The following is an 18,222-nucleotide window of genomic DNA, read 5'->3' as shown; positions in this document are numbered from 1 at the left end:
TTTTTCTGTTGGCTATAACGGGTCACATTTGAGCATACAGAGTAAGCAAATATGTACTTGTAATGTGCTCAGATAATTTCAATAAGTGCTTACAGAGGGGAAATTAATGTAGCCTCTAACTGCAATTGATTTACATCGGACAAACAGACCAAGCACTATGGCTCATAATACAATTACACCTTACCTGTTTGGACTATATTTTTATATTTCATTTTTACTTGCTGCCAGGAACGTTTGGGGCCTGTTGGGTTGCACCTGCGCTCAAATCACATCACAAAATCAAATGTATAAAATAAAAAATAAAATAAAATATAATAAAATAACGTGTTAAATGGGTGGAAATCCCTAGATCAATGTTTAAATTAACACTCACGCATTGACTCTGTCGGCTTTGTTTTGCCATGCATGCTCCCTTTCTTTCGCAGCTGAGGCTGTGTTACTTTTTTCCCGCGGAATTTGCATGTTATCGGCATATGCTGCCATAAGAATTTCGGCCTCAAGCGCTGTAAAATACATTGACCGCGCCTTCTTTCCCTCCGTCTCCATGGTGACTCGCTTAATCTGTGCTCCACTAATCAGGGCTTTATGTATCCTCATGCGCGCGCTTAACTTGGGGTTAAAGCAACTCCGCGTTGACTGAACTACTTGTTATCAGCCTTTCTGAAACCGAATATTCCGAGTTGGACAGTTCGGGGTTACTCAACCCTGAGTATCGTTTTTCACTCTGAGTTTTCTAAACCGGCTTCCTGAAATAGGGCCCTGATAGTCAGAAATAACAGGAAAATCCAGAGTATCTGATAAACAAAAGTGCATTATACGTGAGTAAAACTAACATTTCTGATGATAAAAGCATCTTTGTTTTTAAAGTTTTTAAAGAGTTTTACAATGAAAACACTTAAATTGTTCACAATTTAGTGTTTCATTCGTAAGTGTTTCAATTGAATCACGTGGTTTAGGTGTTATGTACGTGGTCATGTGTCAGTACTGCCAGGTTTTTATTTGTTTTTGTGATTTGTGTCTCATTGAAGTTTGAATTCGCTGTAGTTTCTGATAGCTGCCACTAGAGGCTACTAATCCCCTTCTCCTAAAAAACAAATAAATAAACAATTCTTTGTTGACTCACCACCATCCATTAACCAGCCAAATTTAAGTTCAGAGGTACATATCGAAAGATGCAGTGCATATTAATTTGGGGTCTTTATTATCTTTCTCAGGTATTGTCTTATTGCAGCAACAGGACAAAATATAATGTGTTGAGAAAAAAAATCCAAATAAATCAAAAAAAATATATACAGGAAGTTCTTAACTTTATATACAGTGCATCAAAAGAACTTTGGCACAAAATTACGTTTGTCTAAATCTTTAGTTAGACAAAGATAAATGTTTGAATTGGCCTTATAGAAAGGAATATACAAACAGTACATCATCCGCCGAAAAGACAAAAAAAGTACAATCTTTTTATTAGCTGTATACTGCAAATATTCTTAAATTTTTGCAAAATCTTTGAAGCAAATTCATAAATTAAAGCCCAAACAAGGAAAAAAATGAAGAAAACAGACAGAGAAATGTATTAAAATACTGTTGTTTGAACAAATATTTGACACATAGTTTGAATTAGAGCTTTTTGGGGGGTGGGGGTTAAAGTATGAGATTGTATGTGGCTAGCCTGGCTCCAGCAGTTGGAGCCACCAACCACACATTTTTTTCTGTCTAATTTCGATGATATAAAAAAAAAAATAGATTGACACCAAATGGCCATTTTATACCAACTCCCAGTGTATAGCAACAGTAAACATAATAAATAACAAAAGATGCAAATAAGCAATATAAAACAAAAAAGCTGGTGCAGGATGTTCCTTAATCGTTGTCGTAGATGCACTCTGAAATGAAAGCAAAACAATAGTTAAAATGTATTTCCTGTGAGGGTCGTAGCCACAGCCAGACAAATAAAATATTTATTTTTAATATTAACCCACACTCAACACACAAATCAGAAGTACAGCTTTTTTGGTTTCACACTCTTCTACTGGTTTCACATTTACTTTGTTTGGTTTAGCTGTTTTGGTTATTTTGTTTTAATACACTGACACCGCAAAGTATTCGACATGATGACAAATGGATTTCGTTTACATAGTTTACAATTGATAAGGTGAATGAATTTCTTTTTCTCAGTGTTTTGAGTCATGTGTCTGCTGCTCAGGTCCTTCCCACTTTTGTGAAAGAAGAGGGAATACACAATCTTAACCAACCATCTTAACCATTAATAGTACTGCACTTGTTTTGCAGTCAGAGGACCTGGGCACTGTGCAGTCGTTGAGTCAACCATGAACTCCCAAAGTATTGTGGAGTTAAATATGAGGGTGTGTCAAACACTGTCAAAGTCCAGAACTCAACCATATAGAAAGTCTGTGGTGGGACCTCAAGAGAGCTGTGCATAACGACCCATACCTGCAAACCTCAATGTACTGAGGTTTGTGGGAGGGTTAGAATAAAATCCACTTTTTAAAGACTGCTCTGTCAGCAGTTATACTCCTAAAAGTTCAGCTGCACAGCAATGTATTCAGAACGTACCGTCTCCAATATCATCATAGATATCTCCATCGCTGTAAACAAAAACAAAAACATCAGTACTGTCAGTATGTTGTTCAGTTTCTAGCTTAGCATAAATGTGTGAATGTCTGTAGTACTTACTCCATAGCAATGTGGCTGGTCGATACATAACCAACTGTAAAATGCACATTTTAAGGGTTTAACGGTAAATCGTGCTAGGATTTGTTAATTGGGTAAATGGAGATCTTAAATATATCTATCGATTAATCAATATAATTGAGTAAATAGATACTCACACTTGCCGTCTTCATTTCGACAGATCAGTTTGTTATCCACAGCTTTAGCAATCACATCAAGGGCCTCTCCTGCTTTTACTGGCAGCTCTTTGCCACTCCATTTTTTATTCGTAAGATTGTGGATGACATTCACCTGGTACAGCACCTGTATTTCTCCTTCATACTGAAACAGATTTAAAAAAAAATAATAAAAAATTATATATATATATATATATATATATATATATATGATCATGCAAAATAAGATAAAAGATATTGTAAGTGTGGTTGAAACATGTTAGAGTGACAAACCTTAAACTTCTTCCTGAATTCCTTCTCCTCCTTCTCAAACTTTTTCTGCTTCTTAGGGTCCATTTCTTCAACTTTGGTTTTGATTTTCCCAGGTGGAATACTTGATGGAAAAACAAACAGAAATTGGAAAGAAATGGCAGCTGTATTAAGACATTTCAGTTCATGGATCTAAACAGGTTGGAGTTCATCTTAAATACAGTCTTTTGTTGTGAGGTTGATCTACCTGCTGATGGGAGGTGGGATAGGTGCATTTTGAGAGTCGACGTCATCATATATTTCCTCATCAATTGCTTGACCCGGCTTATCTGTGTTAACACAAGGAAATGGTCGGTGAGTATTGGATTGGATAGTTTTCACTAAGCCTGAATGAAGCTTTAGTTTGCAAACCTTTCTTAAAGGAACACCGTAGACATTATAATAAATGTTACAAAAGAGTAAATATAACAAGTATAACTCACAGACCATCACTATAGTGTTACAGTGGAAAAATACTACAAGTTAAAGTCAAGAAAGTGGGACAGAAATGGCAACGACACAATAGTATCAATATAAAGTTGAACGATCTTAGAACCGATTAGCCTCAATAAGCCTTTGGGTCCTAAAAGACAAACCAACCTGTACCAGAAAAACTTATGTGTGCATTAACGTCTTTTTATGTTAGAGAAACCGTGTCAAGATGTCTTATTTTGAAATGGACAGTAAAGTGGTAGTATCAAATGAGTTATACCTGAATTCCCATCTGCTGTAAACTGGCTGGGTGGAGGCACTCTGGGACAACAGAGGAAAAGATAATTAAAAACTATTATATCCTTTATATTGCCACAGTATCATCAGTTAAAAGTATGTTAATGTGACTTAAAGCAGCCCTGATAAACAATCATATTCAACTCTGGTTAAAACATGCTTTTGACAGTGTTAGCTGTTAATACATTGATTTTTCTGATTGAGTTGTACAGCAGTCGCGCACATGCAAATTACTCCCAAAGATTAGTAAAATCACAGGTAGTCAGTGATCAGACACAAACATGTAAACGTGACCGTTAGACTCCAGCTTCTCAGACTGCGGAAGTTAAACTGCAAATTAGGACGTTTCAGTGTTATTCAGACAGAGGAGGTGAAGTGTTTTTTCTGATGCCGATGTCGGGAGAAATCAAAACTGAAATGCGCCGTCACCGATAAAAGAGGAGTGACGGCTGAAAGATTAAGGATTAACAACAGTGGACAGTAGATCTGTGGTCAGTCTTACTACTGAGTGTATTTTACACTTTAGAGCTGGCAGGGCGTCTGTTTCGGTCAAACATCCGCAGGAAGCTGCGGGGCTTCAAAGAAGACCTGGGATCGAAGGGACTGGAAAGCCAACCAAGGATGTAATGATCTGCTCTTCTGTCATGTTTTCTGAATCTTTCCAGAGTGTCTTTACGTTTGCATTTACCCGTTTTTTTAAATAACAAAACCAGTTCTCACCTGACTTCTAAGTTTGGATCGACAACATCATCATATATTTCTCCTTCTTCTCCTCCTGGTAGAGGTGGTAGGACAACTACAAGGCATAAGAGATGTAATCAGCAAGATTTCATTGTGTGAGCAACAATATTATTAATATAATAATAAAATGAAACACAGTATTGTAAAATGTACCTCCTGGTCCTTTTTTAGTGCTGTAGAGAAAAAAAAGAGAGATATTAAATGAGAAGCAGGCCAACTTGGCTAACTTTGTTTTTTCACAGTAAATTGGAGAAGTGCTTCATGGGGTAACAGCAAGACAGTAACACTGGAGTTGCCATTAGCGTTTCATAACCCTGACTGACTAGCATTTTCAAATGTATTATCTATGTCTGTGTCTGTGAAGGAGTGTTGGGGCCACATTAAGGACTCATCATTTACAGTTGCAATGCCGTACCTGTTATCAAGTACATCGATGTCATCGTAGACTTCGGGTTCGTACGCCTGCTGAAGTGAGGCTCCTTGATTCTTCAAGGAGTTAAAGTCAATTTCTACTGAAGTCGTCTTCACGTAGCCAACTGTGAGAGCAAAATGAAGCATTGACGAGATGTTAGTGTTGCTCCTACAGTCAGCTTTGAAGCTAAAATATTGACTAAAAATGGAAAAAAAGACCATAGATGGTGCATAGAGAGATAGCTGATCCTGTATTTGCTGATACAAGTGACAATTTATCCTGTCAGCAAAGAGTTAGAGTGGAAGGTGACGAGAAACTGAGAAAATCGAGGGGTAGATTGTGAACCTACTGGATCCATCCTGTGCTCTTCCCAACCATTTACCCTCGGGGTTTCCCTGAACTCGAATGATGTCCACGGGGTCTCCCTGCTTCAGACCAAGGTCAGTCTTGGTGCTTCGACAATCTGTGGATGCCTTTCCTTTCTGAAGGACCTCCAGGGGACCAACCAACTAACACACAACCACGCATGCACATGAATTCAAATGTGCACATGACAAATAACTTGGTTTTGATGACTGAGGTGTGACAGTCTTATTGATTCTACCTGAGACGTTCACTCACTTTGAATCTTTTCCGGGCCTCTTGTTCCTTCTTCTCGCGTTCCTTCTGCTCCTTCTTCTCAGCCTCCTGACGTTTTTTCTCCTCTTTGTCCTCTTTCTCTTTCTTCTTCTCTTGCTTTTGTTCTGCTGCTTCCCTTTAACACCAAAAGTACAAAGCATTTAAAAACAAAAGTTTTGATAGATGGATGGATAAGTAGGTTTAAGATTCAGTTTTATTGGGTAAGAAAGGTGAAGAAGAGCTTTCAGACTGGGTGGAGTTTGTGACAGAAAGCTAGCAGGAAGCCTTGAAGGGAAGAGATTACAAGATGGTAGCGATGTATAGTTTAACGAGCCACACATCAATGCTGAAGATGCTCAGACTCTCACTGGGAGTAAAAGGGATTGATTGTACCAATTTAGTCAATATAAACCTGGTTTATAAATGTATATAATTTATGTTTATGTAAGATATTCTTAGGTTCTATAAAAACAAGAGCTTTATTTGATATCATTACCCAAAATATTCCAAGACTTCTGATGTCCCTTAAAAAGTGAAGTTAGAAAGGAGATTTAATTTACTCTAAGTTTGTCTGCTCCCTTGTTTTAATCGGTTAAAGTGCCACAGACCGAAAAGCAACAACATCTCATAGTGATGCAAAACAACCACTAGATGTCAGTGTTAATAAGGTGTGACGTGGACACAGCTGAACGTTTACCGCAGACATTTTGAACTTTGGGTCTAAGCAGACTTATTTCATACGCAGTCCTCAAACATTGTGTATAAAAAGGCCAGTTATTCTTTCACACTTTAAAACCTAGACATCACGAGTGAGGTGTGGGATAAGCCAATGGAGGTGTGACAATCTCTCACCATCGTTCATCAAGATCTTCATACATCTCTCCATCATCATCATCGTCGTCATTAATTTCCTCCTGGGAGGAGAGGACATAAAGCAACAGAAATATATAAGGCTATAACCTTAGTCAAGTTAAGACACATTTAATTTTAGAGTATAAACTTTTCAACTTGATTATTTGAATTCGTTAAAGATATTTAACCTCCAGAAGTTCTGCTTGGACTACAAAAGCCTCTTTGAAGCAGACCTACAATCTGTCAGAAGTCATGTTTTTCTACCCATACGTTCATTTATAATTACTTCCAGGGCTGGTGTTATTTAGTCACTATTCTGTTGCCTTTTCCTTCTGTGGTACCACTGGTGGTGATGTGGTTTATTCTGCACTTTCACCTGCATGGCAATCTGTATTTATATGAGTGAAAGTAATTCAGCATGTCTCACCTTTCCTCTCTGGCTTGGGTGGGCTGCAAAAAGAGAAACAATAAAGCAGCGTTACAATGAGACCCTTTTGAAGCAGATATCACTATCTGAATTCATGTTCATACTGTGAAGTTTAACGTGCTCAATGCTGACTGTCAACTGTACCAAAAACATTTTAAGAATTAGTCTTTTTTTAAGTATGATATGAAAATACATAATATTTAGAAAACTAAATCTCTTTAGCTTCATGCTAACTTTTTCATCTTTCAGCTGCTGCCTTCAAGGGTCGCCACAGCAGATCATCTGGGTCCATCTCACCATATCCCTAGCATCTTCCTCACCATCTTGTAAACTTTCTCTTTCAGTCTTGCTGCTATCCTTCTGTCAAAAATCACTTGTCTCCATCGGCTCCACCCTGCCTGGACTCTCTTCTTCACCTCTCTTGTGCGGTTCTGTTGCTTTGTACGGTATTTAAAGTATTCATGTTCACTGCTTCTGCTCCCTGCATCTTGTCCTTATCCTTTACAGCTGTCTCCCTGAGGTTCACACAGCTGTATGCTAACTAATGTAGGTAAAGGTAGGTAAACAGTGATGGTGAGGTTGCACTAGAATCCACTGGATTAAAAAAATATTTTGGGATTACTCCAAAATGAAGCATTTAAAATAGTATACGTTATACTTAGGAATAGTTGAAGCCATAACATTTTGAGTTCTACAAATATTCTTTTCTTCCTTTCATACAACTCCACACATTTTCAATGCCAATAAAATGCATTTTACGTATTTAGAAATTACCACTGTCTTCTAGCACAAATATGGCACAAAGTTCAGCTTCTTCTGTTTTCCTGTGATGTTAAAAAAAAGTTGTGCAACACTAGTTTTAGAGACTTAGAGACTTTTACTGGACCTGCAGATGGTGGTAGAGGCGGAGGAGAATTGGTCACGTGATCGACATCGTCGTAAGTGTCTTCTTGCTGGTTCCTAAACAGCAGGTTAGGATTTAGCTGTTATTAATTGGAGTAGCATTATCCAGAAAATACACAGCATGTCCAACATTTATCACCGTGTTTCTGTTCAAACAGGAAAATGAAAAAGTGTGTTTAATGTGTCACTCACATGGCTCCAGGATGTCGTGGGGGCAGATTTGGCAGTGCAGGTGGTGGGGCTTGATTCTGGGCCACATGGTTGCTCGCAGCAATGGGTTTCTTAAAACTGGGACCTGCAGCAGAAACATGCAGTGTTGACGCTGTGTTAGTCGATTACTCTTTAGGTGGTTTTGCTGTACTTTACTTGCTTCCAGTGTAAATTTAGCACTTTTTAGACCAATGCAAATGAATTTCACCAACACTGTCTGACACCATCTCTGATAACCACACAAGACGTGTACATAAATAGATGGGTATCTATGTTTCTAAATGTGAAAAACTTCCATTTTTCTTTGAAATAGGTCTCTCTAATTTCTGTGATGATTATATATGTCAAAGAGTCACATCAGTCTCATCTAGACACATCGAAACTGGTGCAAAGATGGTCCTCTGTACATAACCTTCAGAGACTGTTGACGGTATGTGTTAATAGGACTCTGACTATGATCAAGAATAATATATAAAAAATTTCTGCAACGAGGCATTTGAATCTCCTAGAGTGTTTTTCCTGCTTAAGTAACCCTTGTGTCACAAGATTTCGAGAACAATGACCAATCTTCGTTCAGTGTCCACATAAAAAAATGTCCCAGGAACTTTAAAATGTGACTCACGAAGTTTTGAGAGTACTGAAAGTAAAAGTGAAAACGGCTACGTCTTTATGGAGTCTTTTTTGCCATGAAATGTATTCAGGTGTATAATGTGTAATGCACAACAACCAGGAAGTAATCAAAAGTAAGTGCTTCAAGATTGTGTGTCTATAACATCGGTAAATGTGCTTAATTCCATCCGTCCAACCACTTTGGCCACTAAATTTGAATGATGCACCTAAAAACAAACTCCAGTAACGTAGGCGATGCGAATTATGTAAATCTTTATAACTTTACTCAAGATCAATATAGGATCACAAAAGCCATAAGAAATAAAGGAAAGAAAGTGAGAGTACAGTGTTATTATCCAGAGTTATTACTAGTGGACGCTAGGCAATGTGGTTTGGTGGAATGAATCTCACAAAACTGCAAAACTGTGATCAGAACATTGCTCTCTTGGCCTCTAGTGAGTGACCCAGAATTCCAGCCAAGACAGCCGACCTCTGACTGGAATATATTCACGTATGTGGCTATAGACAGAGCCTGTCTTTAAAAAGGCTCACTGGCTTGCTGGAACCTACTTCCCCATGTGGTGAAACAAACTCGGCTGTCAGAGTGGCGAGTGAAGTGGGGGTAGAAAAGAGAAACTGGACAGGGAACTTGCAAATAGAGGAACCTAGTGTCACTTTAGTCTCTTATGTGAAGCTCGGAAGAACTGCAGCATTTGTGTAAACACACTGAAAATACACAGAGTAACTTATGCAGTGCAATATTTCATGCACAAGCAGACTTTGTGTATTTCTTTTAGGTCTGATAAGCTAAAGTATGCTCAATAACTGCTGGCCAAACACTGCCCACGTCACTGAAACCACACTGACTTGTGAAGCAACTTCTATTTCACACTTCAGAAATGCGTTAACAGATCCTGTCCAAAGTTGCATTGTGGGCGATATAGAGGAAATGCACTTGAACCAATAAAATAAGAGGAACACCTTCTTTAGACAGTCACGAGAGCTGCATGCTCTTGAGTGCCCCACATTAACTCTTACACATTTAACCCTTTTCACGGGGGTGGGGAGACTGACTCTGCTTCTATAGAGAGTCCATTACATAAAATGTTGCTGGGGCTTGTTTTCCTGCAAATTCTGCTGTGTTTAATTTGCCATATGTGTTGTATACAGATTGAGATTAGAGAACCAAACACTCATGAGACCAAACTGAAAACAAAGGATGTAAAATCAAACAAAAAGCTGAAGTATTTCTGACTGGGGGGGTGGGGGGCGCACATGTGCATCCCTGCTGGCTGGCAGAAGTTTACTGCCTGAAGCTGAACTCCCTGTCTCGCATATGTAGAGCATATTTTCTACTTTCTTGTACGTTAGGCCATACTGCAAAGCAATAAAATGTTCATTTTCATTTCATTTTGAAAAGCCTACTTTGTGAGTTTGTTAAGCACTTTTTTAGAGTTCTCTTTTGATAGAGATACATGGGAACAGATTACTTCCACATGATCTCATCAAGATTTGTCAGCAACCACAGCGGTCATCCATTTTTTATTAATAAAAAACAAATCCAAGACCTAAGTTTGGGTTTAAATGCTGTTTTCTAGTATTTCTTAGTGTACTCTTTGGATGTTCAGCATTTCTTTAAACTAGAAACACCGAACTGTTCATCTATCAAATAAAATAAGTTTTTTGTCTAGTACAAGTGTATTTATTTACTTTCAAATAGTAAGGTTTCTTGTTCTGTATTGAAAAGTACACATTCTAGTCTTGCAACACTTCTGCTGTCATCTTACAGTAATGGGTGATAACAGGTAATTAAAATAAACAACAAATATATTTACATCTATGCATATTTTTAAAGTAAAATTCTGAACTCTCCTTCGATTCTGAATAAAGGAAGTAGCTAACGTGCTGGGTTAACTTTAGCTTCATGAAGGTGTGATCACACGTGTCTGGGACAACGTTAAACTGTGAAAGCACGCCTCCACTGCATACTTGTGTAGAAAACACCAGACTGCTTTTCATTTAGGTTTAGTATCTTGCCCTAAGATCCTGTGTCATGCAGACTGGAGGAGGGATCAAATTACTGACCTTCAACTTAGTAGAAAACCTGCCTGACCTGCTGAGCCACAGCCACCCTAAGTGGTACCATATAAATGAAACTGAATTGATTCAGTAGATGATTACATTTAACTTTTACAAATATGGAAGGCTGTCAGCAGGTTTCTGAATGCGATAACTCGAAAACAAAGCAACATAGGAGTGTCAAATTGATACAATTGTATCTACTAAAACTATTAGGAGTTGTTTAAATCTCAGTGACCTCGGCCTCAAGGTCAGGGGTCAGAGGTCAAGTTTCCTCAAAATCTTGTGAATGTGACAACTTTATCGTGGCTTGCTATACAGGTGGATGTCAGCAACCTGTCTGCTATCCGCCTAACTCAGTAATTCAGTCAATTTATGCTCACGACACCCTAAACAAGCCAAAGTTTCAAGGCACACTTGTGTTCATATTTGTGAAAAACAGCATCTCAAACATTTTACATGCACGTGGTGCTTCTTTTGATTACACTGTCAGATTAAAGGACTTTTGGTCATTTGGACCTGCAATAAGTTCTATTAGTTTATAACTTGCCTCAATAACCTTATCAGACCCTTACACACAGGCCAACAAACGGTCTTGGTTCAGATCCACCACTCTATTGAAGCAGGCCAAGTTTTCTCAAAATATATATTTGGCTTCTACGTCGCTTCCTTCCTTTTGACACCCTGAGCCAGATGAAGCCACAATCCAAAAGGCAATGACCGTTTGGCTAAAACGTGGCCCATCTCTTTACTTTTTTTTGGGAGTTGACTCAGGATGAGTGCAAACACCACATGTCAGCCACAGGTCTACCAATTATGGGCCAGATGTCAGATGTGTTATAACATTTGGGTCACATCATGTACATGCTTGCCATAACCCATATCGAGCATGGCTCATGACATTTAGCTCAAGGCTGGGCCACATATCACAACTAAAAGTGGGTCTTGATACATTATTTGGTCTCAGTGTTGCTAATTCAAGTCAATAACCTGGACTTATCTATAGCTTGTGTGTCATTGGGGTCTTTTGGGGCATATTTATAACAAGTACAAAATCTCTCAGCTTTGTGGTTATTTGTGGTTAATTATATTAATAGCCTGCCTGTGCAACAGTTTTGGTTGAGCGAAATTATAGTATTTTATTTTTATGTTATCCCTGCATAGTACTACTTTTCAAGTATATGCGTCTGTGCAGTGTACAGATCCAGAGTGTACTATCCGAGATTGCTATTGTCAACAGACAATTTAGCATCCAACCAAACTGTTACGCCTCTTGGCTGTATGTATGGCAAAAAGTCAGCATGCCACTGACCAAAATGATAGTGTGGCTTTGCGGTTACACGGACAAATCCAACTTACCCTCGTCAGAGGCCTCTGAGCCTCTTTTAATGTTCTCCAGGTTGACTTTCGGAGGTCGGTTAGGTTTAGCAGGAGGAGGACCCAGAGCCAAGCTGTTGGGGAGAGGGTTACGCTTTGGGCCTGATGAATCATTTCCGTTAACACCACCGCTGGCCAGAGGAGAGGGCTTGACTGGCTTCTTAAAACTGGGCTTCTTACTGGCTGGAGGTTTTGGAGGTGGAATGGAGTTAGTAGCTGTAAGGCCAGGTTTGCTGGTCCCACCACTCTCTGTCTGCTCAGTCTTTTCCTCCTTGTTGAACAGATTCTGAGCAGTCCTGAAGTTTGAGGTGGGCTTAGAAGAAGAGTTGGCCAGCGATGAAGGTTTGATCACATTGTCTTTGTTCCCTCCTGCCTGTTCCTCAGCTTGCTGCCGTAATTTTACAATGCCGCCAATCGGTTTTTGTTGCACACCAGGCAATTTAAGTGGCGCAGGACTGCTGTTTGGTGCTGCATTGTTTTCGTCTTTAACCCAGCTAGGCTTGTTGCTGATTGCTGGTGAAGGTTTAGGAAAGGCAGGTTTGGACTCAGACAGGGTGGAGGTAAGAGGAGGTTTGTTGAATGGAGGCTTCTGTGCCAGGCTTTTAGCTTCAGGAGCCTGTGATAAGGGTGATTTCAAGGGTGTCTGCTGTTTATTAACAGTAAAGGGTTTGCTGTTCGTGTTGCTATCATCCTGGATGTTGGCAAATCTGCTTGCCAAGGCTTTAGCTTTATTTGGCTCTTGTACCTCTGTGTCACTTTTAGTAGATACTGTGTTTTTTAGGAAACTTGGTTTTGGAGGCGTATTTACTGCACTGCCAGAGAGGCTTTCCAAGACTGGTTTCTTCTGTATAGGTGGGCCAGAGGAGAGGGTCGGGTGCAAGGGTTGTTTGATACGTCCAGGGGGCGCAGAGGAAGTCTCGTCAGTGCTTCCCCCACTTGCTTGGAAGCGAGCCATGATGGCCTTTACATCTGACTTATTGTCCTGAAGGGGAAAAAAAAGACATAAGGGGTTCAGAAAGTGAGTTAATAAGAATCCAACACCACAGTAAGGATCAAACTGATTTTTACTTAAAGAAGAATCTAAGCTAAAGGAAAATAAGACCGTGCTTGCTAGAACATAAATGGCTTCAGCAGAAAATAAAATCCAGACAGAGCAAAAAGGGAATTTAAAAAAATGACTTGCTCACACTGAGCTGCCATGAAAGTTCAAATAGGAACAGAAAGTTTCATTTCCTCTCATTTCCTTTCATTGTCCAGTCAGTAGAATTTGTGCTTTCTCTTCAGTTTCTCTTTCACTGCTCAATTAAACAATCTTTTTTTCTCCCCAGTAATTTACCCAAGATCCCTCTCATACTATTTTTTTCTATGCACACATAGAAACTTAATGCACAGAGCTTTGTCTCAAAAGGTTAATCACAGGCTTTGTGGTTCAAACATGTTCAAATGACACTACATCTCAAAGTGTCGTAGTGGTTAGGCCAGCACCTTGATTGCAGCTACGGATTTGCAAAAGTGACCCTGTTTGTTAGTGTCTCTCTGTTAAAGATTTAATGTTTATAACAAAATATCCTCTGTCATGAAAATAAGGGATTTTATGTTCCTTGACTATAAGTATTCTCAGCATTTACAGGATTGTGTAATACAGGAACTCTGCAGATGACTCATGTCATTATTTTTCTATGTTTGGCACTCGTAAGCAATATTTGGAAAAAAAGAGACTATTTTCTGTCTTACAGTATTTTACCTTGAGAATTGCCAGCATTCAAAACACATTTGTTTCTGAGTCTGTTGCATTTGGCAGCATGGTGCAGTGGTGCAGTGGTTAGTATTGTTGACTCATACCTGGTATGAGTTTTGACCCTTGTGGTCAGGCTTTGTATGTGCATGTTCTGCCTGTGTAGGTTTTCTCCAGGTGCTCTAGCATCATTTCACAGTCTAAAGACATGGATATTTGGCTAACTGGTGGTTGTAAAGTTGTTGTAGGTACACTCTTATGTTGCCCTGTGATAAACTGGCGAGCTATCCCTACTCTCACATGATGTCAGAGTAAATGTGCTACCTGTGTTTTCAAATGTGACATATGTCTGTACAACAAAAGCATCCTATAGGTTAAGATTAATAAAAGAAAAGATAATCAATCGAAGGATTGAGTGATTTTTCTTTTCTTCAGATGTTTAATATACTTGTCTTACAATCCCACACAATAATGTGGAAGTCTTAACATCAACTACTGCCCAGTTATTGTCTTCACTCCAGGTTTCATCTTTTAAAAAACACACAATAACTAAAAACTTCCAATTAAAAAAAACCCTTCTCTCAAACCACACTTTGTACCAACTTCCTGGTTTGTCGCTGTCATAAACACAAGTTTCAAATGGCCCCAGTTTAAAAGCATTTATTACATGGACCTTTGTAATATACCTGTTTCAAGGTAGCTGCAAAATGGTGTTTACACTGGAAATAATTTAGATGGTCTGTGTTTTTAGAGTGGCTTTGAATGAATGAGGAGTTCAAATATGTGAACTGGAACAGTCGGTCTGTGAGTATGTAAAAGTGTGAGGCAGGAATAAGCTGCATTACTAACCTGAGGTACATTATTAACCACACTTTCATCCAGCGTCAGTTTAACAAAGTGTCATATATTGGGCTCGTGACCAACTAGGAGCCACACCTATTCTAATGAAGCTGGCTTGAGCAGGAAGTAGAGATAAGAGCATGAGGACACACAGCTGCAGCTATTCCTATGGAGCAATAAAAGCAAGGGAACACAATGCAATGGAAAGTGCAAATGCGCACCGCTATAAACAGAAACACTTAGCACACAGTGTTAATGTGCACTTATGTGCTAAGACTTAGACACAAAAACACAGAGTGAAGTGGAAGCTGATTTCTCTTACTGACTTCTCATTGTAATAATGTGATATTGCATATGATGGCTCAGTGAGTTTCATAATCAGCATACAGTCCTGTGAAAAAGGAATATCACCCAGTGGTTCAGTAGCTTGTAGAAACACCCTTAGTAACAATAACTAAAAATAGTTCTCTTCTGTATTATGTTGCAACGTTATAGAGGAATTTTAAAACACTGCTTCTGTTCATTGAAATTTGTGGGCATTTTTGCATTTGTATTGGTTTTGGATGCACAGCTCTCTTAAGGTCCCACCACAGCGAGGTTGAGGTCTGGACTCTGACTAGAGCATTGCAGTACCTTTTGTTTTTTCTTTTTCTATTTTAGTCATTATATGTGGTTTACTGCTGTGCTTGGCATCATTGATCTGTTTCGTGACCCAATTTCAACCAAGATTTAGCTGAAACTGCACATTTAATTCTAGAACACTTTGGTATACAGAGGACTTCATGGTTGACTCAGTGACTGCAAGGTGCACATGTCCTGTGGCTGCAAAACAAACCCAAATCATCAACATCATCCATCAATAAGCTTGAAAGCTAGTGTGAGCCGCTTGTATTAACATGCTGTTTAGTTTTCCCCAAGCATGGTACAGTGTATTATTATTGCCAAACATTTGCTCTTTGGCCTCATCTGTCCAAAAGGCACTGTTCCAGGAGTCTTGTGATTTTTTTCAGATGCAACTTTGTAACCTAAGTTGTGCGGCTCTGCTCTTTTTAGAAAGAAGAAGCTTTTTCTTTCAGCCTTTCCAGACATGTCATACTGTAGCGTCTGAGAAATACACTTCCAGTATATTTTACTGATGACATAATGCCCCAGTACTGTACATGGATCTATCTACTCTGGCGACCCTCTCTCTGGAAAGTAAGGGAGTGACAAAAAGTACCAGTCTCAGTCTTTAAGATGATGACTTTAGTCACCACCAGTGACCATGGACCAGACCATGTAGGGAATTTCGAGTCTTTAAAAGCTACACTGTCTAAAGAACTAAATCAGCAGTGGAGAAGTGGATGGTGTTTTATTTGATACATTTGGACACATTTTATTCTGAAATGTGCATTCACTGTTATCAATGAATGCACATCCGCTGTCAACAACATGGCTTAAGTGTTGAAGAGAGAAATGTCAGCATATGCTCTTTAACAGCCAATCTCTCAGTAAACTGAGAGAGACAGTGGGTGGAACTTCACTGCAGTGGTGCCAGTAACATCAAGCGTTAAATATGTTAACGCTGAGCCTGAAATGGGGTTGAATATTAAATCGGTAGAAAGAAAAAGAGGAAAGTTCCCTCATAATACTTCTGTTTTTTAACCGCGGTAAGCTATAAATTGCCCAATATGTTATGTACAGGATTATTGCAGTTGCTTCTTCTCGAGATACGGGTGCACTGCAGTTGCAATTTTGTAAAGGACCTGCAAATTTTGTCACATACCAGAAACACCTCTTGATAGGATAGCCATTTAATGCACTACAGCTCAACGGGAACACAAAGCTGCCATAGTTTGTGTGGCACTTATATACTTGTCTGAGATGGTTCAAAGGTTTGAACCATAAATTTAATGCAAAGCAGTTTAATGTAATTCTAGCTATGAAAATAATTATATGTAAATAATCCATTGTTATGGTGCAGGGTCAATGCACAAATAACATAATAACCACAGAGTCTTGGATGCTAAACCAGTTACTCCAAACACATTTTCTCTTTTAATGTTTGTTCTTTCACAGAAGCCTTGTGAAAAGTGACCAGCTGAGAAACGACAGAGGAAGAGGAACCACGATTTCTATTTACAGTGTGATGAAAAGTGCAGAGCAAAGGTGCCTTGCTTAATCGAACTGACACAAAACCCAGAACCACCAACCCCAACTGTGAGGTTGAACTTTTCATTTTTTACACAGTACGTGAAAAGAAAATTGGGACAAAAATGCTTTAAATATCAAACTATTTTTAACGAGTTTAAACACGTGGTTTTAATTCAGCATTTTACTTTACTTAACTTTAACGATCACTGAAATGAATGAAAGCTTATGTTGACTGCTCAGAATACAAATATGACAACTCTGCTTTTGTCAGTGTGTACACATTAACTCGCTCAAGCAAATTAAAATGTACCAGTTTGTAATAATAATCAAGTATGGCTGACTTCTAAAAGATACAAAAGCTCATGCTATCCTGTCACGATAAGCCGTCTAAAACACACATAACAACCATTCTGCAGTTTCAAGAGCAAGTTCCTTCTGTTAAACCCACAGTGCCCACTTAGAGTATTTCAATCATTTAAAATGTGATGATTAATTATTTAAGTGTCTTAAGTTTTACTCACCATCTTGAGGAAGATTTTCCCAGGCAGAGAGCTGGTCAACGGCTGGCTGGTGGATGAAGGAGAGTGTTTGTTCAGTGTTTGTTCAGTGCCTCTGTGCGAGTTTCTGTTTCTGTCACAGAGAGAAAGGCACTGAGATAGTGAGTGTTGATAGTGAATGACAAAGAGTGTGGCTCAGCATTGAGCATGTATGTCTGAGGGGGGGATGTATACTCCCGTTCTTTCAGTGACATAAGCATCTGTCTACAACTGACTACTTCCTCTCTTAGTAGTATGTGTGTTTTGTGTGACTGTGGGTGTCACAACTCCTGTTATCTCCGTGTTTTGATCTCATTGATTTGCCTATCCCTGCCAAATTCCCTGCAGTTTCCCACTGTCCTTAACAAATGATGTTCACTCAGTCAGAGGCAGGTCAAAATGAAAAAACAAAACAAAACAGCCACAGTCAAAACTGTTTCATAGCAACTGTGTTAAAGAGGTGTTACAGCTTGTATGATGAAAACGTTTTTGGTCAGCAGTGCGGGAAGACAACAAGCCATAGCCAATGAACAACATTAGAAGACAGCACAGGAAACATTGTGGTCATATGAGCGGCGCAAAGACAAGACAAGCGTATAAGACCAGCGTACATCCATGCTAGTGGCTCTTTGAAGCCTTAGAAGTGCTTTGAGCTAAAGCAGAGGTGCCACAGTTCATTTCACAGAGGGGCAAACTGGTAAATGACAATCACATATGGCCAAGCTTATATATTGAATTTATCACATGGCCTCATGTACTTTATGCAATTGTGTTCTCACACACTTATCTTTAAGTATGTGAGAACACTTTAGGTTGATCTTATCATGTTTTCAAATGATAAAGTCAGTGGTTTTATGGAAAATTTCATA

General features: G+C 39.0%; 1 protein-coding gene across 2 annotated transcripts; it reads right to left on the bottom strand.

The window, feature by feature from the left end:
- Window positions 1-1,182: 1,182 nt before the first annotated feature.
- On the bottom strand, window positions 1,183-17,745 carry fybb (FYN binding protein b). 2 transcript variants are annotated; one of them, XM_040000622.1, is made up of 19 exons: window positions 17,339-17,745; window positions 12,092-13,091; window positions 8,027-8,129; window positions 7,818-7,891; window positions 6,932-6,954; window positions 6,505-6,566; window positions 5,656-5,788; window positions 5,384-5,543; window positions 5,038-5,158; window positions 4,776-4,795; window positions 4,602-4,677; window positions 4,401-4,484; window positions 3,865-3,905; window positions 3,361-3,442; window positions 3,138-3,237; window positions 2,847-3,009; window positions 2,692-2,725; window positions 2,572-2,603; window positions 1,183-1,880 (listed from the first exon to the last, which is right to left on the bottom strand). In XM_040000622.1, exons 1-19 carry the CDS (start codon window positions 17,339-17,341, stop codon window positions 1,858-1,860), a joined length of 2,334 nt encoding a protein of 777 aa, XP_039856556.1. In that variant the 5' UTR covers window positions 17,342-17,745; the 3' UTR covers window positions 1,183-1,857. The 2 variants fall into 2 exon arrangements, with proteins under 2 accessions (XP_039856556.1, XP_039856557.1); XM_040000623.1 differs by lacking the exon at window positions 4,401-4,484 and having other exon boundaries at window positions 17,339-17,743.
- Between the last annotated feature and the right edge of the window lie 477 nt (window positions 17,746-18,222).

Source organism: Simochromis diagramma, unplaced genomic scaffold (genome assembly GCF_900408965.1).
Source record: "Simochromis diagramma unplaced genomic scaffold, fSimDia1.1 OVJJ01000596.1, whole genome shotgun sequence".
In the NCBI taxonomy this organism is placed as follows: Eukaryota; Metazoa; Chordata; class Actinopteri; order Cichliformes; family Cichlidae; genus Simochromis; species Simochromis diagramma.
This window is presented reverse-complemented; position numbering and strand designations above follow the sequence as displayed.